At 42.3% G+C, this 23,314-nt stretch overlaps 1 protein-coding gene across 1 annotated transcript in view; it reads right to left on the bottom strand.

Annotated features, from left to right (window-relative positions):
• Positions 1-23,314, bottom strand: part of LOC109930964 (dynein axonemal heavy chain 8-like) — a 2,199,840-nt gene that overhangs the window by 799,729 nt on the left and 1,376,797 nt on the right. The window contains 1 exon segment of the mRNA XM_048596622.1: positions 4,280-4,356. Within this exon segment, the coding sequence (XP_048452579.1) occupies positions 4,280-4,356 (77 nt within the window).

Genomic DNA, 23,314 nt, shown 5'->3' with positions numbered 1-23,314 from the left:
GGTATTTAGTAATGTTGATCCTCTTATCAAAGAACAGTATACTAGCATTAGAAGCAGTCCAGAGAAGGTTCACAAGATTGATACCAGGAATGGAGGGACTTTTTTATGAGGAGAGGTTGAGGACTCTTGAAATTTAAAAGAATGAGAGAAAAACCTTATTGAAATATACAAGATTCTTAGCAAACTTGACGGGGTTTTTTTTCTCCCTCCTGAGACGTGGGCGTTGCTGGCTGGCCTCCTTTCCCTTGAGAAAGTAGTCGTGAGATGTTTTCTCGCACGGCTGCAGGCCATGTGCAGTAGATAGGCCCACAATGTTGTTAGCAAAGGAATTTTAGGGTAGATGTGGAAATGTTGATTCCTCTTGGAGGAGAGTTTCAGACCAGAGGGAATAATCTTAAAATTCGGAATAAGGCAGATAAACCGATGGTGCAAATTGAGGTAAATGATTATGACTTCGTAGCCATTGTGGAAACATGGCTGCAAGGAGATCAAAACACTGAACGTAACATTCAGGTATATTTGACCTTTAGGAAAGACAGGAGGGAAGGAAAAAGTGAGAAGGGAAGCATTCTTAATGAGATGCCATGAGTCTAGTTGTGAGAGATAATCGAGGCTCAAATGATATAGAATCCACTTGGGCATAGCTGATAAACAGCAAGGGAAAGAAAACATTTGTAGGATCAGAGTACAAACCCCCAAACAGTAGTCAGTTGTGGAAAAGACTATAACTCAACAAATAATAGGAACATGTTAAAAAAGAGCAATAATTATGGGTGATTTTAATTTACTTGTTGATTGACTTAATCAAGTTGGAAAGGGTAGCTCTAACATTAACTTCAAAGAGTTCATTAGGCAAAATTTGTAAAAGTAATATGAAATACAGCCAACCAGGGAATAGGCTATCTTGGATCTGGTAATGGGTATTGAGGCAGGTTTAATAAATTATTCCAAGTAAAAGATCCCCAACGAGGTAGTGATCATAACATGATAGAATTTAATATTCAGCTCCCTTGGTGCCCTTCAGAATATGATGGTGAGCTGCCTTCTTGAACCATTGTAATCCACGTGATGTAGGCTGACTTACTGTCCTTCGGGAGGGAATTCCAGGATTCTACCTAGTGAAAGTGAAGGAACAGTGATATATTTCCAAGTCAGCATGGTGATTAGCTTTCAGGGTAACTTGGACCATAAGACCATAACACATAGTAGCAGAAATTAGGTCATTCGGCCCATTGAGTCTGCTCCGCCATTCAATCATGGCTGATAAGTTCCTCAACCCCATTCTCCCGCTTTCTCCCCGTAACCCTTGATCCCCTTGATGATCAAGAACCTATCTATCTCAGTCTTAAATGTACTCAATGACCTGGCCTCCACAGCCTTCTGTGGCAGTGAATTCCATAGATTCACCACTCTCTGGCTGAAAAAGTTTCTCCTTATCTCTGTTCTAAAAGATTTTCCCTTTACTTTAAGGCTGTGCCCTCGGGTCCTAGTCTCTCCTGCTAATGGAAACATCTTCCCAAAATCCACTCTGTCCAGGCCATTCAGTATTCTGTAAGTTTCAATTAGATCCCCCCTCATCCTTCTAAACTCCAATGAGTATAGCCTCAGAGTCCTCAAATGTTCATCATTTGTTAAGCTTTTCATTCCTGGGACCACCTTCCAGGGGTTTCCCATGTATCTGCTGCCCTTGTCCTTCAAAATGGAAGTGGTTGTAAGTTTGGAAGGTGCTATCTAATGATCTTTTGTAAATTCCTGCAGTGCATCTTGTAGATAGTTCACACTGCTGCCGCTGAGGTGGACGGAGTGGATACTTGTGGATGTGGTGCTAATCAAGCAAGCCACTTTGTCCTGGATGAGCCAAGCTACTTGAATGTTGTCAGAGCTGCATTCATCCAGGTAAGTATTCCATCACAGTCCTGACTTGTGCTACGTAGATTGTGGACAGCTTTGGGGAGTCAGGATGTGAGTTACTTGCCAGTGTTCCTAGCCTCTGACCTTCTCAAGTAGCCATTGGGTTTATATGACAAGTCCAGTTGAGTTTCTGGCAATGGCGATGGCTGGATTGTCTCTTATTAGAAATGGTCATTGCCTGGCTATTGTTTGGCATGTCAAGATATTGTCCAGATATTGTTGTATTTGAAGTTGGATTACTTCAGTATTTGAGGAGGCATGGATGGTATTGAACATTGTGCAACCATCTGTGAACATGTCCATTTCTGACCTTATGATGGAGGAAAAATCATTAATGAAACAGTTAAAAGATGTTTGGGCCTAGGAAACCACGCAGAGGAATTCCTGAAGAGATGTCCTGGAGCTGAGATGATTGACCTCCGACAACCATAACGATATTTCTATGTGCTGGCATGACTCTAACCAGCGGAGAGTTTGTCCCTTGCACCCATTGATTTCAGGTTTGCTAGGACTCTTTTATGCTACAGTTGGTCGAATGCGGCCATGATGTCAAGGGCTGTCACTCTCACTTCACCTCTGGAATGCAGCTCTTTTGTCCCTGTTTGAACCAAGGCTGTATTGAGGTCAGGAGCTAAGTGGCCTTGTTGGAACCCAAACTAGGTGTCAGTGAGCAGGATCTTGCTGAATAGGAGTTGCTTGAAAGAACTGTTATGACATCTTCCTGATGATCAAAAGTAGACTGATGAAGTGTTAATTGGCTGGATTAGATTTGCCCTGCTTTTTGCATAGAGGATATACCTCGGCAAATATTCACATTATAGGGTAGGTGCTAGTGTTGTAACTGTTCTGGAACAGCTTGACCAGGAGAATGGCAAGTTCTGGAGTACAAGTCTTCAGTACTATTGCCAGAATGTTGTCAGGGTCTATAATCTTTTAGTATCCAATATTTCCAACCCATTTCTTGAAATCATGTGGAGTTAATCAAATTGGCTGAAAACTGGTATCTATGATGCTGGTGAACATTGGAAGAGGCTGGGATGTATTACCCACTTGGTATTTCTGGTTGAAGATTGCTGCAAATGTTTCAGTCTCATCTTTTGCACTGATAGAGTCATAGGTCGCAGAAACAAACCCTTCAGTCCAACTTGCCCATGCCAATCAAGTTTCCCAAACTAAACTAATCCCTCTTGCCTGTGTTTGGCCCATATTCCTCTAATATTTTCCTATCCATGTACCTGTCCAAATGGGTAGATTGTTTTCCTTGGAACAGAGAAGGCTGAGGTGCGACTTGATTGCGGGGCAACATGATTGACGGATACAAAATTATGACGGGTAGGCCGAGAGTTCAAAAACCAGGGGTCACAGATTCAAGTAAAGTGGCAGAACAATTAGAGGATATGTGAAAAATTACTCTTTTTATGTAGAGGGTGATGAGAGTCTGCAAGTCGCTGCCTGAGTTGGTGGTGGAGGTGGAGACCCTAAACTCTTTCAAAAATCATCTGGATCTGCATCTTAAGTGCTGTAAACTGCAGGGCTGTAGGCCGTGTCCAGGAAGATTGGATTAGAAACAGCACCTGGTGTCTTTGGGCCAAATAGTCCCCTTCTGTGCTGTATAATTCCCATGGTTCTATTGATGTTGAATTTCAAATTATTGGCAAAGGGAGAGGCTAAGATAGTGATCCAAAAAAAAATTCTAATCTAAAACCTAAAATAAATGAGGGAGGTAATGGCCTAATGGTATTATCACTAGTCTGTTTATTCAGAGACCCAAGTGATGCTCTGGTGACCTGGGTTCAAAGCTTGATATGGCAGATAGTGCAGCTTGAAACCAACAAAAATCTAGAATTAAGAGGCTAATTAATAATCATGGCCATGAATCCATTATTGATTATTGGGAAAAAATACACCTGGTTTATTAATCCCTTTGAGGGAAGGAAACTGCCATCCTTACCTGGTCTGGCCTAAATGTGACTCCAGACCCATGGAATATAGTTGACTCTTAACTGCACTCCAAGCAATTCAGGATGGGTAATAAATGCTGGCCTAGCCGGTGACATCCCATCCCATGAAAGAATTAAAAAGACCCTCAAAATATGACATGTACCCAAAGCTCCATATCATACTCCAACTATTGAAGCAAACATAGCCTTATGTCTCTATAAAACTTAAAAAGATGGAGTTAGCTTTACACTCTGACTTCCTGAATCGGAGAAAAGTTGCAACTAGGGGTAAAAAATGTTATTCCTTCATGAAGATACAAGTACAAACTTGATGACTCTTGCCATCCTTAATAAAGCAGTTCATTAGAAAATATACATTTCCAGAACTTAATTGTTGATAATTTTTACACATTATCTCTACAATTTACCTCTGCAAAAGTTGTAAAGCATGCCGTGAAGAAATGATTTTGGCAAAACAGCTACTCATGAAGTCATCAAGTAAGTTCTGAAATATACAAACAAAATTATGAGTTACAATGATTTCAAAGATTATTCCTTAAACGTATTCTACGAAAAAAGTCAAGGGTTGTGAAATGTAGGGGAGGCAATGGCTTTGTGGTATCATCACTAGATTATTAATCCAGAAACTCAGCTAATGTTTTGGGGACCTGGGTTTAAATCCTACCATATCAGGCAGTGGAATTTAAATTCAATACATATCTGGAATTAGGAATCCAATGATGACCATGAAACCACTGCTGATTAGGAAAAGAAAACTATCTGGTTCACAAAAGCCCTTCAGGGAAGGAAATCTGGTACCCTTACCTGGTCTGTTGACAAGTGACTCCACACGCACGGCAGTGTGGTTGATTATTGACTGCCCTCTGAAATGGCTAATAGCAAGCCACTCAATTGTAACAACTGCTACAAAATCTCATGAAGCAAATGAAAGCAGGCAACGGAAACAACAACAGCAAAAGCAGCCCTGTTGACCCAGCATAGGCCTCCTTAAAGGAGAAGCCTGGAATAGTCATACACATAGTATCAAACATTACAGTCAAAGTCCCAGACACCATCATCACTATCCCTGGAAATGTCCTGCCGTACGCAGCAGAGGTGGTGGCACAATTGTATACAGTCAGGAGGGAGTTGTCCTGGAGATTCTTAACATCGATCCCAGACATCATGAAATTTCATGGCACCAAGTCAAACATAGCAAGGAAATCTCTTACTGATTACCATGTACCATTCTCCCTTGGCTGATAAATCAGTATGCCTTCATGTTGAACAACATTCGGAGGAAGCATTGAGGGTGGCAAGGGCACAACATATATTCTTGGTGGGGGATTTCAATATCCACCAGCAACAGTAGCTCAAACAGTGATATTACTGATGGGGCTGGTTGAGTTTTAAAGGACATAGCTGATGGCTTAGGTTGACAGCAAGTGGCAAGGGAACCAACAAGAGGAAAAACATACTTGACCTCAACCTCACCATCTGTCCGCCACAGTTGCATCTGTCCATGACAATACTGTTAAGAATGACCTCGCACAATTTTTGTGAAGACAATGTCCCTCCTTAACACTGGCAACACCTGACATCATGTTGCGTGGCATTAGCACTGTGCTAAATGGGAAAGACTTCAAACAGATCTAGCAACTCAAGACTGGGCATCTATGAAGTGCTATGGTCTATCAGCAGCAGCAGAATTGTACTCCAACACAATTGGAACCTCGTGGGCTGGCATATCCCCACTCTATTGTTAATGTTAAGCCAGGAGTCAATGTTGGTTCAATGAAAAATGCAAGAGGGCATGCCAGGACAGCATTAGACATACATAACAATGAGGCGCCAACCCAGTGAAGCTATAAAACAAGACTATTTGTTTGTCAAAAAGAATTAGCAGCAAGTGATACACAGGGTTAAATGATGCCACAGCCAACAGATCAGATCTGAGCTCTGAAGTAGTGGATAATCAAATGACTCACTGGAGGCAGAGGAGGTCCCACAAACAACTCAATCCTCAATCATGGGAGAGCCTAGCACATCAGTGATAAGACTCAAGCATTCACCATAACCTTCAGCTAGAAGTGCTGAGTGGATGATCCATCTCAGCCTCCTCCAGAGGTTCCCAGCATCACAGATGCCAGTCTTCAGCCAATTAAACTCATTCCATATGATATCATTCCACAAGAAACGGTTGGATGCACTGGATACTGCAAAGCTATGGGGCAAGATAACATTATGGTAGTATACTGATGATTTGTACTCCAGAACTTGCCATATCTCTAGGCAAGCTTTTCAGTACAGCAACAACACTTGTTTCTACCTGACAGCGTGGAAAATTGCCCAGATATGTCCCTTACACAAAAAGCATGACAAATCCAACCCAGACAGTTATTGCCCCATCAGTCTAGTCTCAATCATCAGCAAAGTGATGGAAGTTATCAACCATACTGTCATGCAGCGCCAGGTCAGCAATAACCTGCTCCACCAAAGCAATGCAACTCCTGACTTCACCAGAGCATTGATTTAAACATCGTTGAAACAGCTCAATTTCAGAGATAAATTGACAGTGACAGCCCTTGAGTTTAAGATGCTTTTGACCAGGAGTGACATCAGGATACCCAGCAAAACTGGAGTCAATGGGAATACATGGCACTTAAGAAGACGATTGTGGTTGTTTGAGGACAGTCTTCTCAGCTCCAGGGCATCTCTGCACAAGTTCCTCAGGTATATGCCCTCGGCCCAACCATCTTCAGCTGCTTACCAATGACTTTCCCAACATCATAAGGTCAGAAGTGGAGATTTTCATTGATGGTTGCACAATGTTCAACACCATTTGTAACTCCTCAGATACTGAAGTTGTTCATATCCAAATGCAATAGGCCAGGACACCATCCAGGCTTGGGCTGACAAGTGGCAAATAACTTTTGTGCCACAGAAATTCCACCAATGATCATCTTTAATAAAAGACAATCTACACGTTGCCACTTGACATTCAATGGTATCACCACCATTGAATCCCTCACTATTGACAGCCTGGGAGTTACAATTGACCAGGAGCTCAACTGGACCAGCCATATAAACAGTAGCTACAAGAAAATGTGAGGCTAGGAATACAGCAGCAAGTAGCTTTCATCTTAACTCCCCAAAGCCTATGCACTATCTACAAAGCACAAGTCAGGAGTGTGATGGAATCTCCCCACTTGCCTGAATGACTACAGCTACAAAAATAATCAAAAACCTTGACACAATCTACGACAAAGCAACCCGCTTGACTGGCACCACAGCCACAAACGTTCAACCATTCCAGCACTGATATTCTGTAACAACAGTGTGTGGCTATCTACGTGATGCAATGCAGAAATTCACCATGGCTCCTAGGACAGCAACTTCCAAACCCACGACCACTTCCATCAAGAATAACAAGGGGAACAAATACATGGCAACACCAGCACCTGGATGCTCATTTCCAAGCCAAACACAATGTTGACCTGGAAATATATTGCTGTTCCTTCATTGTCGCTGGGTTAAAATCCTAGAATTCTCTCCTTAGTGACATTGTAGGTCTACCTACAGCACGTGGACTGCATTGGTTCAAGAAAGCAGTTCACCAACACCTTCTCAAGGGCAATTAGGGATGTATAATAAATGCTGGCCCAGCCAACAACACCTGCATTCCATGAATGAATATAAAATAAAGCCCTGATATCTATAAGGAGACGAGAAGGGGTGAGAATTGAGGAGAAAAGTAGCAAGTACGGAATGTAAATGTCTTTATTATAGCTTTATTCTGATTACTTCGTGATAGCTGGCTGAAAGTTGAATGGGAAAACAAATAGCAACAGGCACAGCCAAGCATCTATGCAGTGAGACACCAACAATCCAAATTACATGTAGTTTAGCTATCAGTTGTGTGCTCAGCAGTTCATTGATCAGCTTGTGGGCCAGTTCAGCTCTTTTGCAGCTACCTTGAGTCGTTATTGTGTTCATTCAAAGAATATGAGCATCACTGGCTAGACCAGTGTTTATTCCCCATCTCTAACTCCCAACGGGCAGTTAAACATCAACCACATTACTGTGCATGTGAAGTCACATGAAGGACAGACCTTGTAAGGACAACAGTTTACTTCCCTAAGGACATTATGTGAACCAGGTGGGTTTTTCTGACTGTAGACAGTGGTTCCAAAATCATAATTTGACTTTTAATTCCAGGTTTTTGTTGAATTCAAACTCCACCATCTGCCATGGCAGCATTTGAGCTCAGGTCCCCAAAACATTCCCTAGCCTCTGGACTAATAGTCAGACAGTAATAACACTAGACCATCATATACCCTTAGCTCTGTAAATTGTCTTTATAATCATCAAGATGAAAAGCTTTGATAAAATATCTTTTTCAGAAATACTCAAGTTCTGCATAATCAAATGACTATAATAATTAGCAGTTAATAAGGGCATTATTTAATTAATTTCTGCTACTTATATTAACTATATGTGTTTTAAAAGCATTATTAAAACATATTGTGGCATAGGATTGAGCAAGACACTTCTAGGTTCTTATTAAAAGCACTACCCTTGAATGTCAAACCTTAAGGACACTAATGAAACTTGTTTAAAATACAAACAGTACCTGAACAGTTGCGAACAGATTCTACCTGGAGTCCATTTGCCAGTCGATTTGTACACAAGTCAGATCACAATGCATGATAAAGTAAAGCAGCTGTTTATAAGTATACAAAGTCATATGTTGGGTCTTTTAAATTATACCCCTGTATGGAATCGTGTTCATAAGTATGAGCATTCGTAAATCGGACATTCGTAAATTGGGGACCCTCTCTAAACAATTCAAAACACTCCACTATCTTCCATTGTAAGGAAATTTTCATACATTGACAAATGCTATAAAATTGACTAACAAATGACTTTGCAAACTAATTTCAAAAATAACTTTTCACTAAGTTTTTATGAAGTGGATGCTCATACAAATTAGGTATATATGATTCCAAAGTTATTAGTTTGAATACTTCCATATAAGCATGTAAGAACATAAGAAATAGGAGCAGGATTAGGACATCTGGTCCATCGAGTCTGCTCCGCCATTCAGTAAGATCATGGCTGATCCTTTCATGGACTCAGCTCCACTTACCCACCACTCTCCATAACACTTAATTTCTTTACTGTTCAAAAATCTATCTTTGCCTCAAAAACATTCAACAAGATAGTCTCAACTACTTCACTGGGCAGGGAATCCTACAGATTAGGTGCAGGGCTGGATGAACACAGCAGGCCAAGCAGCAGCATAGGAGCAGAGAGGCTGACGTTTCGGGCCTGGAAGGGTCTAGGCCCGAAATGTCAGCCTCTCTGCTCCTATGATGCTGCTTGGCCTGCTGTGTTCATCCAGCCCTGCACCTTGTTGTCTCGGATTCTCCAGCATCTGCAGTTCCTACTATCTCTAATTCTACAGATTCACAGCTTTTTGGGTGAAGCAGTTGAGGCTACCTCGTTGAATGTTTTTAAACCAAAAATAGATTTTTGAACAGTAAAGGAATTAAGGGTTATAGGGAGCAGTTGGGTAACTGGAACTGAGTTCACGAAAAGATAAGCCATGATCTTATTGAATGGCGCAGCAGGTCAACGGGCCAGATGGCCTACTCCTGCATCTATTTCTTATGTTCTTATGTGGAAGTATTGAAATTAAAAACTTTTGGAATCATCAGTTATGACATTTCTTACAATAACCAAAACATATTCCTGCCTGAATTGGGGATTGTATCTGATCAAAGCTATTCTGGATCTGATGAGGTAGCTCTTGGTGCAGATAAACTGTCTGCAAGTCAGATTTCTGTTAGTGTGCAAGTTGGAGGAGTTTTATCTCAAGGAAGGAAAAGATTTCCTGTTCACAAGGCTGGAATTGAATTGGCCATTCAGTTTAATGTCCGTTCCTTGTTTCTAACTGTAACATTATAACATTCTGATTGTAACACTTATAACATTTTTAGGACTCAACTGAACAGTCCTTAATTGTTCAGTGACTGTACTGTTTTGTATGATTGTACTTAATTAAATTTGATATTATTCATTAACACTGTCCTGATGGTATATTCCCATTGATTCTCAAGCATCTGAACTAAACTTTTTGAAGGGGTTAATTTGAGATTTCTACTTAGGCATGCAAAGCCAAATTGAGTAAATCTAAATTATCTAAACTTGGTCTCTAGTGAAACAGTGGAAACATTGGTCCATTCCCTCCAAGATCAGACATTCAGAAGGCCAGAAATCCATTACCTGAGTGTTGGTGGTGAAGGGAGCGAAAGTTGAAAATGATGAATAGGGTGTCAATCAAGGGAGTTGATTTGCCCCAGACTTTTTAAAAATTTGTTTATTGGATATATATATGTCTAGCTCAAACAGCATTATTTGCCGATCTGTAATTGTCCCAGAGAGGGTGGTGGTGATCTGCTTTCTTGAACCACTGGTGTCCGTGGGGTATCTGTTCACCCAAAGTGCTATTGGCAATGAATTCCAGGATTTTGACATGGCAACAGTGAAGGAATGGTGATATACTCAGGTCAGGCTTGGTGGAAAACATGAAAGTGGTGGATTCAAAGTGGCTGCTTTGTCCAGGTGGATATCCAGCTGCTTGAGTGTTACTGGAGCGACACTTGCAAAAACATAAGAATAGGAGCAGGTGTAGGCCATTCAATTCTTCAAGCCTGCTCTACCAGTCTATAAGGTTGTGGTTGATCTGCATTAGGCCTCAACTCCTCTTTTGTATCAGCTTATCATAGCTCTCAATATTTCAAAAATCTATCTACCTCCTCTTTAAATATTTCCAGCAATCTCACATCCACAGCTCTCTGGGGTAGAGAATTCAAGTCATTCACTACCCTCTGACAGAAGAGATTTATTTACATGTCCCCTTTTTCTGTCATTATGTCCCCTAATTCAAGACTTACCCATGAGTGGAAACATCTACCCTGTCAAGCCCCCTCAGAATCATGTATGATTCAACAGCATCACCTCTCATTCTTCAAAACACTAATGAAACAAGGACTAATCTGTTTAGCTGTTCTTGATAAGTCAACCCCTTTCATCCCAGAAATCAGCCTAGTGAATCTCTTTTCAATGCCTCTAATGCCAATATAACCTTTTCTAAATACAGAGACCAAAACTGCACACAGTACTCCAGGTGCAGCCTTACCAACAGCCTATACAGTTACAGTTCATGAGTATTGTTGGAGCTGCACTCATCTAGGCAAGTTGGGAGAATTTCATTCTACTCGTGAACTGTGTCTTGTAGATAGAGGACAGGCTTTGAGGACTCAGGAGGTGAATTTCTCGTGTTGTGTTTCTAGCCTCTAACCTGTTGTTGTAGCCACTGTATTTATATGGCAAGTCCAGTTCACTTTCTGGTCAATGGTAACCCCAAGAATGTTGATAATGGAGGAATCAATGACAATACTGGCATTGACTGTCAAGGGATAATGGGTGGATTGTCTTTTATTGCAGATAGACATTGCCTGATATTTATGTAGCGTGAATGTTACTTGTCACTTTTCAGCTCAAGCCTGGATATTGTTCAGGTCTTACTGCATTTGCATATGGGCTGTCTCAGAATCTGAGGAGTCAGACTGGACTCAAAACATTAATTCTGTTTCCCTCTCCATAGATTTGCTATTGTTGGAAATGGTCTGAAACTTACATGACCTGATGTTACTTGCCACTTATCAACTCAAACCTGAATGCTATACAGATACTAACTGCTTCAGTATCTGAGGAGTTGAGAATGGTATTGAACTCTGTGCAATCATCAAATATGCCCAAATCAAAACCTCTGGTGAATGCAAACTGAGCAGAGCAAGCATGCTATTGTTGTATAAGTGCCACTTGTTGTACAAGTACACTATTGTTGTATAAGTGCCACTGCCATTTCCATCACTTCGTCAACGATTGTGTGTCAAATTAGGGAGGTCATTGGCTGCATTGGATTTGTCCTGTTTTTTTTTGTGTACAGGCCAGACCTGAGCAATTTTATGCAGATGCAGATATTCTAAATGTACTGAAGCAGCATAGCTAAGGGGACAACAAATTCCAGAGCAAAGGTATACAACACTGCAGAATAGTTGTTTCAAGATCCAGAGTCAATGCTTTTGGGTTAATTCTTTATGTCATGAAGTTACTGATGATTGGCATACATGATGGTACAGATGTCAGTAGCAGGTTGAGATGGATTATCTACTTGACACTGCTAGCTTAAGGTGATTAAAACATCTAGCTAGCTATGAAGAGAGGTTGAGTAGATTCGGATTATTTACATTAGAAAGATGGAGGTTGAGGGGAGACCTGATTGGGGTCTACAAAATCATGAGAGGTATAGACAGGGTGGATAGCAAGTAGCTTTTTCCCAGAGTGGGGGACTCAATTACTAGGGGTCATGATTTCAAGGTGAGAAGGGAAAAGTTTAAGTGAGATATGCGTGGAAAGTTCTTTACGCAGAGGATGGTGGGTGCCTGGAACATGTTGCCAGCGGAGGTGGTAGAGGCGGGCACGATAGCATCATTTAAGATGTATCTAGACAGGTACATGAATGGGCAGGGAGCAGAGGGATACAGATCCTTGGAAAATAGGCGACAGGTTTAGATAGAGGATCTGGATCGGCGCAGGCTTGGAGGGCCGAAGGGCCTGTTCCTGAGATGTAATTTTCTTTGTTCTTTGTTTTATCTCTAACGAATAAATGTTCTTAGCTCTGCCATCATTAATGATGGGGGTATTTTTGGAGCCACATTCCCTGGGTAGTTATTTAATTGTCCATCACCATACATCATTGCATGTGACAGGACTCCAGAGTTTTGTTCCACTGCATTGATTACAGAATAAGTTAACTCCTTCTGCAACATGCTGATTAGCTTGCATTTCGTGTTGTGGCTTCTTCAGGTCGGCACCTCATTTTTAGGTATGTTCTGTTCTTCTGCTTATGTTGTACTCCTATTTGTGGAGGTGCCGGAGTTGGACTGGGGTGGACAAAGACATAAGTCACATGACACCAGGTTATAGCCCAACAGGTTTATTTGAAATCACAAGCTTTCGGAGCTTAGCCCCTTCGTCAGGTGAAGTGAGACAGAAGCAGACAGAACACAGAATTTATGGACAGAGAGAGATCAAGGGCAGGGAGATCAAAAGATCATACAAATAGTGTGAGTGGAATGCCAAATAATAAGTCCCTGCAGGTGTTCTGAAGTGTTAGATGGTGTGAGTAAAGTGTCAACAGCCAAATAACAAGCGAAGGGACGACCTATACCCGATTAAATGAGGCAAACCAACTGACTGGAATAACTTAAAAAACAAAAGAATTGCGGATGCTGTAAAGCAGAGACACAAACAAAAACAGAAGTTGCTGGAAAGGCTCAGCAGGCCTGGCAGCATCTGTGAAGAGAAACCAAAGTCAATGCCTCAGGTCCAGTGACCCCTCCCCCTCCCACCAAAAGGGTGACTCTCCCACTTCTGATGAAGGGTCACTGGATCTGAAATGCCAACTTGACCTCTCTTCACAGCTACTGCTGAGCCCTTCCAACAACTCCCATTTTTGTTTGTGGCTGAAATAACAAAATAGGTACAGGAGTCGCATGACGAGGGTCTAACCAAAGTCATAAGTAATCCAAAACTGTACAAACTAATTAAGGTAGACAGATCATAACAATTTATCCAGGTGATGGTGACAAAACAGGACTGTAAGGAAGATTTTACAGATGTAGAAATGTTGTGGGGTCACATGTTGCACAAGATGGACCCAAGATCACAATTGAGGCCGTCTTCATGGGTATAGAACATAGAACAGTACAGCACAGTACAGGCCCTTTGGCCCACGATGTTGTGCCGAGCTTTTACCCTAAACCTAAGGTCTATCTAACCTCCACCCCTACCTTATACTATCATCCATATGCCTATCTAATAGCCACTTAAATGCCCCTAATGAGGCTGACTCTACTACCCTCTCCGGCAATGCATTCCACGCCCCTACCACTCTCTGAGTAAAAAACCTACCTCTAACATCTCCCACAGAACATAGAACATTAAACATGTAAATGTTTTCTGAACACGTTCCAATTTAATAGTATCCTTCCAATGGCAGGGAGACCAGAACAGTACACAGTACTCCAAAAGTGGCCTCACCAATGGTCCTGTACAGCCTCAACATGATGCGCCAACTCCTATACTCAATGAAAACCGAAAGAACTGCGGATGTTGTAAATCAGGAACAAAAACGAAGCTGCTGGAAAAGCTCAGCAGGTCCGGCAGCACCCGCGAAGGAAAAAACAGAGCCAACGCTTCTTGGCTATCAATTTCTGCTCGGCCATTCTGTGTTGTTGTGTATCCCAAAGGCCGCCTTGGAGGATGCTTACCCGAAGGTCAGAGGCTGAATGTCCTTGACCGCTGAAGTGTTCCCTGACTGGGAGGGAACGTTCCTGTCTGGCGATTGGTGCGCGATGTCCATTAATCAGTTGTCGTAGCGTCTGCATGGTTTCGCCAATATACCATGCCTCGGGGCATCCCTGCCTGCAGCCTATGAGATAGACAACATCGGCCGAGTCGCATAAGTATCTGCTGTGTATGTGGTGGGTGGTGTTCCCATGTGCCATGGAATTATCCACAGTGAAAAACCACAACGACCTCCTCAGAAGACAGACACAAGATACAACCAATTGAGTACCCTTTGTCATCCAGTACTTCCCAGGAGTGGAGAGACTATGCCATGTTCTTCGCAGCCTTCAACACGTCATCAACGACGGTGAGCATCTTGCCAAGATCATCCCTACCACGTCTTGCCTTCAAACAGCTGCCGAACTATAAACAGAACTTTGTTTGCAGCAAGCTACCCAACCTTCAGGAGATCATCGACGACAACACCATGCAACCTTGCCATGGAAACCTCTGCAAAACATGTCAGATCATCGACATGGATAGTACCATCACATGTGGGAACACCATCCATCATATACACGGCAGACACTCATGTGACTTGGCCAATGTTGTCTAGCTCATATACTGCAGTCAAGGATGCCTCGAGGCATGGTATATTGATGAGACCATGCAGATGCTACGACAATGGATGAATGGACACTGCGCAACAATTGCCAAACAGGGATGTTCCCTCCCAGTCGTGGAACAATTCAGTAGTCAAGGATATTCAGTCTTCGATCTTTGGGTAAGCATCCTCTAAGGCGGCCTTCAAGATACACAACAAAACAGAATTGCTGAGCAGAAACTGATAGCTAAGTTCCATACCCATGAAGACAGTCTCAACTGTGATCTTGGGTTCATATCGAGGTACATGTGACCCTACTACACTGGTCTGTATCTGTAAAATCTTCCTTACTGTCCTGTTTTGTCACCATCACCTGGATAAATCGTTATGATCTGTTGACCTTAATTAATTTGTACAGTTCTAGATTACTAATGGCTTTGGTTAGACGCTCGGCATGTGACTCTTATACCTATCATATAGTCACAAACAAGAATGGGAGTTGCTGGAAAGGCTCAGCAGGTTTGGCAGCATGTGTGAAGAGAGGGTGAGGTTGGTGTTATGGGTCCAGTGACCTTTCCTCAGAACCTGGAGGGTCAGCCTTCTGAGAGGGGGTGGTGGGGAGGCTCACTGAGCATTTCCAGCAACTTCTGTTTTTGTTTCTGACTTACTGCACCTGAAGTTCTTTCAGTTATTATGTTATTCCAGTCAATTGGTTTGTCTCCAGCACCACCTTGTTTTTAATTTTTTGCAATTATCTCTCTGCCTCATTTAATTGGATTATAGATCATCCTTTTGCTTGTTATTCAGCTATTGACACTTTACTTACACTGCCTAACACTTTGGATCACATGCAGAGGCTTATTATTCAGCACTCCAGTCACAGCATTTGTATGATCTTTTGATCTCTCTGCCCATAAATTCTGTGTCCTGTGTGCTTCTGTTTCACATCACCTGACAAAGGGACTATACTCCAAAAGCTTATGATTTCAAATAAACCTGTTAGACTGTAACCTGGTGTTGTGTGACTTCTGACTTTGTACTCTTATTTGAATCACGGTTAATTCCTCTGATTGGCGATTTAGATTGAATGATATATAAGGCTATGTGGTCACAGATTACACTTGTGTATAATTCATCTGTGACTGATGGCCCACAGTATTTCTTTGATGCTCAGTTATGTCCTCTTTAAACAGTTCCATTTAGCATGGCGGTAGCACCAGACAACAAAAGGGATTGCATCCTCAGGGTAAAGAAGATATTTTGTCTGATAATTAAGGACTAGATTTGGTCCCACTATCAAGGGTTTTCAGGCAGTCATAGAGTTATAGAGTTATACAGCATGGGAAACTGACCCTTTGGTCCAACTCATCCTTGCCGACCAGATATCCTATATAAATCTAGTCCCATTTGCCAGGATTTGGCCCATATCCCTCTAAACCCTTCCTATTCATATACCAATCCAGATGCCTTTTAGATGGTATATTTGTACCAGTCTCCACCACTTCCTCTGGCAGCTCATTTCATGCATGCACCACCCTCTGCATGAAGAAGTTGCCCCTTAGTTCCCTTTTAAATCTTTCTCATCTTCACCTTAAAGCTATTCCCTATAGTTTTTGACTCCCCCACCCTGGGGAAAAGACCGTGGCTATGTACCCTATCCATGCCTCTCTTGATTGGAATTCTTTGAGTTTAATTTGTACTGTGGGCATGTATGTGATTTGAAAGTGTAATGTGTGCCTGTATCAGTGTAGAACTTGTATGGTTAATATACTGAGATAACAAGGTGTAGAGCTGGATGAACACAGCAGGCCAAGCAGCATCAGAGGAGCAGGAAAGCTGACGTTTCGGGTCGAGACCCTTCTTCAGAAATGGGGGAGGGGAAGGGGATTCTGAAATAAATAGGGAGAGAGGGGGAGGCGGATAGAAGATGGATAAAGGAGAAGAGAGGTGGAGAGGAGACAGACAGGTCAAAGAGGCGGGGTTGGAGCCAGTAAAGGTGAATGTAGGTGGGGAGTTAGGGACAGGATAGGTTGGTCCAGGGAGGACGGACAGGTCAAGGAGGCGGGATGAGGTTAGTGGATAGGAGATGGGGGTGGAGCTTGAGGTGGGAAGAATGGTTAGGGAGGCGGGGACGAGCTGGGCTGATTTTGGGATGCGGTAGGGGGAGGGGAGATTTTGAAGCTTGTGGAGTCCACATTGATACCCTTGGGCTGCAGGGTTCCCAAGCAGAATATGAGATGCTGCTCCTGCAGCTGTTGGGTGGCATCGTTGTGGCAATGCAGGAGGCCCAGGATGGACATGTCGTCCAAGGAGTGGGAGGGGGAGTTGAAATGGTTCGTGACTGGGAGGTGTAGTTGTTTGTTGCGAACCGAGCGTAGGTGTTCCACAAAGCGTTCCCAAGCATCCGCTTGGTTTCCCTGATGTAGAGGAGACCACAACGGGAACAGCGGATACAGTATACCACATTAGCAGATGTGCAGGTGAACATCTGTTTGATGTGCAAGGTCTTCTTAGGGCCTGGGATGGGGGGTGAGGGGGGAGGTGTAGGGGCAGGTGTAGCACTTGCTGCAGTTGCAGGGAAAGTGCCGGGGGTGGTGGGGCTGGAGGGGAGTGTGGAGCGGACAAGGGAGAGACGGAGAAAGTGGTCCCTCCGGAAAGCAGATAAGGGTGGGGAGGGAAACATGTCTTTGGTAGTGGGGTCAGATCGCAGATGGCGGAAGTGTCAGAGGATGAAGCCCCTACACCTCCCCCCTCACCCCCATCCCAGGCCCTAAAAAGACCTTCCACATCAAATAGATGTTCACCTGCACATCTGCTAATATGGTATACTGTATCCGCTGTTCCTGTTGTGGTCTCCTCTACATCGGGGAAACCAAGCGGAGGCTTGGGGACCGCTTTGTGGAACACCCACGCTTGGTTCGCAACAAACAACTACACCTCCCAGTCGCGAACCATTTCAACTCCCCCTCCCACTCCTTGGACGACATGTCCATCCTGGGCCTCCTGCATTGCCACAATGATGCCACCCGAAGGCTACAGGAGCAGCATCTCATATTTTGCTTGGCAACCCTGCAGCCCAAGGGTATCAATGTGGACTTCACAAGCTTCAAAATCTCCCCTCCCCCTACCGCATCCCAAAACCAGCCCAGCTCGTCCCCGCCTCCCTAACCATTCCTCCCACCTCAAGCTCCACCCCCATCTCCTACCCATTAACCTCATCCCGCCTCCCTGACCTGTCCGTCCTCCCTGGACCAACCTATCCCCTCCCTAACTCCCCACCTACATTCACCTTAACTGGCTCCAACCCCGCCTCTTTGATCTGTCTGTCTCCTCTCCACCTATCTTCTCCTTTATCCATCTTCTATCCGCCTCCCCCTCTCTCCCTATTTATTTCAGAATCCCCTTCCCCTCCCCCATTTCTGAAGAAGGGTCTCGACCCGAAACGTCAGCTTTCCTGCTCCTCTGATGCTGCTTGGCCTGCTGTGTTCATCCAGCTCTACACCTTGTTATCTCAGATTCTCCAGCATTGGCAGTTCCTACTATCTCTGGTTAATATACTGTCCTTTTAAGGAACTATCAGTGTTTTTGTATAATAGAAAAATCTGTGACGAAATGTTGATTTTAAAATCTTGTTCTTAAAGCCTGGTAAAACTTACATCTTGGAATTGGCCACAATTGGGTGGCACGGTGGATCAGTGGTTAGCACTGTAGCCTCACAGTACCAGGGACCCAGGTTTGATTCTACCTTCAGGCGACTGTCCATGTGGAGTTTGCACATTCTCCCCGTGTCTGTGTGGGTTTCCTCCAGGTGCTCTGGTTTCCTCCCACAATCCAAGGATGTGCAGGCTAGGTTGATTGGCCATGCTAAATTGCCCATAGTGTTCGGGGATGTTTAGATTAGGTGGGTTATATGGGGATGGGTCTGGGTGGGATGCTCCAAGGGTCAGTGTGGACTTGTTGGGCCAAAGGGCCTGTTTCCACACTGCTGGGATTCTATGAATTGTTTAAAATTAACTGAAGAAGGAAAATTAAGTCAAAGGGTATAATTTATTTGCTCTTTCCTCAATTTAGTATACTATCTGTGTTGTGTTTGGATTGAAGAAAGAGTCCTAGGCAAATACTAATTTTAAGAACTTTATGTTTAAATTATCATGTTTGGAATTTCATTTTCTAGCCAGAGTGAACTTGCAAATACTGTTTTAACACATGAGTGAATCTTTAATTCTGGACAATAAGATTTGCTCAATGTAAATGTACTATGCTGTGAAAGAATCAAGTGATAGAGAAATTGGAATTTTGGAAACGCAGTTCTTTTTGAACAAAATTATTTGATGTCTGTTCTAAAATCTGAGAAAACTGATGGAAGAGTTAAAAAAGAGGAGAATTTAACAAAGGAGGCGGGCTCTTCCTTTGTTAATTTTTATACGCTTATTTCTATACAGGAGGAAGAGAACTGTTGACACAATTATGTCCAGAAGTTTTCACCTTGCCCCTTTTAACTAGCAGTAAGCCACCGCTAATTAACACATTGGGCTTGAAGTGGAATGGATGGATACTGTTTGTTTTCCAGATGACTGAAGATAAAGAAGGCTTTTGCCAATTGCTTCAAACTTCTGAACCCTGTATGCAGATTTTCAACATCTCAATACAGTGACGGAGAAGGAACCCTCAACCCATCAAGCCATTTGTTGACAACATAGAGAACTACTGTGAAAACATTAAATGTATTGAGTAATAGGAATCTCAAAACCACAAAGGCTGGGTGCACTTAAGCATATCGTGATAAAAAAAATTATATTAAGATCCACGTGGTCTGACATTCTAAAACTTTTAAAGGGAAAACTTACCTCAAAATTTAAAATGATTCTGGAAGTGCACACATACAGTCTCAGTGATTTCAATGCATAAAAATTGTTAGTGATTTTGAGGGAGTAAACAAAATACTGAACTTGGACAAATTTACATATAGATATATCAAATATCTAGAATCAGTTATCAAGTAACTTTTAAAAACAAATTGGAAGTCATCTCAAAGAAAGAATGAACAAAGTACATTTTTGCCTTAATCAAACTGAAATGTTTGAAATTTGTTTTAAAATATTAAAAGATTATGTTCCATTGGACTACAAACTTCTCCAGAGCTCTGTAATTAGATAAGATGATAACAGTTAAATTGCAAAATTGGATGAGGCAAAGTGATGAAGAGTGGAGAGTGGTGGCAGAAAATGAAATAAATAAAATGGATTGAAATAGCAATTGAGGTTAAAATGCATTTTAGTGAAAATGAAGTTTAGATGAAAGCATTAAACTGATAGATTTCTCTTGGTGATGTTTGTGTCCTTGTCTTTCCTTTCAAGAGAACTGAATTTGATGATCAACCCACAATCCAAGGCATTGGGACTATACGTGGAGAATTAAGTAAAACTTCATAGATGTTTTGATAAGATCATACGAGAGTCAAGAACGTGTGATATGGTCTTGGGATACTGATGTAAGTGTGCAAAAGTGATTGTTACTTTGGAGGTAACAAACATGAGGGAATGCATGGTAAAAGAAATGTAAAGAAGAATGGGTCTCAGACATGTACACCTACTTGACAAAAGGATTAGTGTGGCCTGCAAGAGCTTAGAAACGTTGTTTAAATTATGACTGACACATAATCCAAGGTGAAACTGATTTTAAAACAATGAAAGTAATATTAGTGAAGGGGAGGTTAAAAAAAAACAATCAAAATAAAAGGTGTGATTGGCTGTTATGTCAAAATATTACAGAAATTAAAGAATATGGACTCTGGGAGGAGTGATAGTGGGCAGTCCATGTATAATATTATTTTACCATTAGTGGGTGAGGTAATCTGCAGATAAAGAACTGGAGGATAAAAAAAACTAAATTAAGGAGCATGAATCTGAATTTATACTATTCAGAGGTCAGAGAATTCAAATATAGTGAATTTTAGGACAAGGTATGAAAATTGATTAGCTGAGAAAAAAAATTTGAGCAGATCATTGCACTCAGAGACCAAAGGACACAATGTAGCCATCAAAAACGTGACCTCAGTCTATGTTTTTGGAAGACAAACTTTGCTTCAGCCAGTAATATAAGCAGTAATGAAGGAAACACAAATTGCAGAAGAGACAAAGGAGAAAATCCATCTATGGACTAAACACACCAAAACAATCAGAACACATGCAGATAAGGCAAATGAGATGTTGTGCTGTGTAGATGCAGGTGGTAGAATGGGGTGTACAAAATCAGAAGTCACATGACACCAGGTTATAGTCCAACAGATTTACTTTAAATCAAAAGCTTTCGGATTGCTGCTCCTTCCTCAGGTGATACACTACCCGTTGAAGGGGCAGCACTCTGAAAGCTTGTGTTTTCAAATAAACCTGTTGGAAGATAACCTGGTGTTGTGTGACTTCTGACTTGGAGAGGTTGTGTGACCCCAGTTTTTGGAGTAAACCTTGGAATTGGGAATCAGAAGTTCAAATACATCCATGGGTGTGAATATTGTTGCGTACAGCTTTAATATTGATCTGTGTATACTTGGAATTGTAATAGTTAACATGTATCAGCTCCAAAGGTGGAAAAATTCTTCCAATGCAATAAGTATAACTGGCAAGGTAGATGAACTCACAGTATTGATTAGTACTTGGAACTATCATATTATTGCAATTACGGAGACTTGGCTGGAAGAAGGACAGGACTGGCAGCTGAATGTACCAGGATTTAGATGCTTCAGGTGTCATAGAAAGGGGTGGGGGAGTGCATTACTGATAAAGGAGTGTCTGACAGCTGTACTGAGTGAGGATACACCAGAGGACTCGTGCAGTGAGGCAGTATAGGTAGATCTCAGGAATAGGAAAGGTGAAATCACAATGTGGGGGTATATTGTAGGCCTCCCATTAGCCAGTGGGAGATAGAGGAGAGAATATATAGACAGATTTTAGAAAGATGTAAAACCAGCAGGGTTGTTGTGCTGAGTGATTTTAACTTCCCCTGTATTGACTGGGATTCACGTCATGCTAGGGGCTTGGACGGAGCAGAATTTGTAAGGATATTTCAGGAGGGTTTCTTGACACAGTATGTAATCAATCCAACCAGGGAAGGGGTTATACTGGGACAACAAGGTGCAGGGCTGGATGAACACAGCAGGCCAAGCAGCATCATAGGAGCAGAGAGGCTGACGTTTCGGGCCTAGACCCTTCATCAGAAAGAATGAGCCTGGCAAGGTGAGTGAGGTTTCAGTGGGGCAGCTTTTTGGGAGTAGTGACCACAATACCGTGAGTTTCAAGTTACTCATGGATAGGGATAACATCAGTCCTTGGGTAAAGGTGGTAAACTGGGGGAAGGCGAACTGCAACAATATTAGGCAGGAACTGGACAGTGTTGATTGGACGTGGCTGTTTGAGGGTAAATCCACATCGGACATGGAGTATTTCAAACGGCACATTCCTGCGAGAATGAAGGGTAGGTATGGCAAGTTACGTGGACTTTGGATGACCAGGGATGTTATGACCTTGGTCAAAAAGTGAAAGGAAGTATATGTAAGGTCTAGGAGAATGAGAACTGACAAAGCTGTTGGAAGTATATAAGGTAAGTAGGAAAGAACTTAAGCAAGTAATTAGGAGGGCTAAAAGGGATCCTGAAACATTGTTAGCAAACAGGGTTAAGGAAAATCCGAAGGCTTTTTTACATATGTTTAAAGCAAGAGGGTAGCCATGGTTGGTCTACTCAAGGACAAAGGAGCCAGATGAGGTAAGTGAGGTCTTAAACAAATACTTTGTATCGGTATTCACCAAAGAGAAGGAATTGGTGGAAGATAATCTCAAAGAAGGGAATGTCGAATTTCTAAACCAAGTTGCAATTAAAAAGGAAGAGGTTTTGTGCATCTTAAAAAGTATTAAGATAGATATGTCCCCAGGTCCTGATGGGATCTATCCCAGAATATTGAGGGAGGCAAAAGAACAAATTGCTGGAGCATTGACAGATATCTTTGTATCCTCTTTGGCCACAGGTGAGATCCCAAAGGAGTGCAGAATAGCTACTATTGTCCCATTGTTTAAAAAGGGTGACAGGTATAATCCAGGAAATTACAGGCATGGGAGTCTCATGTCAGAGATAGGGAGATTATTGGGAAAGAGCCTCAGGGACAAAATCTATAAGCATTTAAAAGCAAATGGACAGATTAGCGATAAACAGCATGGTTTTATGCAGGGAAGGTCATGTCTCACTAACTTGATTGAGTTTTTTGAGGAGGTGACAAAAATTATTGTTGAGGAAAAAGTGGTTGACATTCTTTACATGGACTTCAGTAAAGCCTTTGACAAGGTCATTCAGGGCAGACTGGTACAAAAGGTGAAGTCACATGGTATTAGGAATGAGCTGGTATTATGGATACAGAACTGGCTTTGTTGTAGGAGACAGAGGGTAGTGA

The sequence above is a fragment of the Rhincodon typus genome, chromosome 5 (assembly GCF_021869965.1).
Source record: "Rhincodon typus isolate 14 chromosome 5, sRhiTyp1.1, whole genome shotgun sequence".
NCBI lineage: Eukaryota > Metazoa > Chordata > Chondrichthyes > Orectolobiformes > Rhincodontidae > Rhincodon > Rhincodon typus.
Note: the sequence above shows the minus strand (reverse complement) of the source record. Positions and strands in the feature narration are given on the sequence as shown.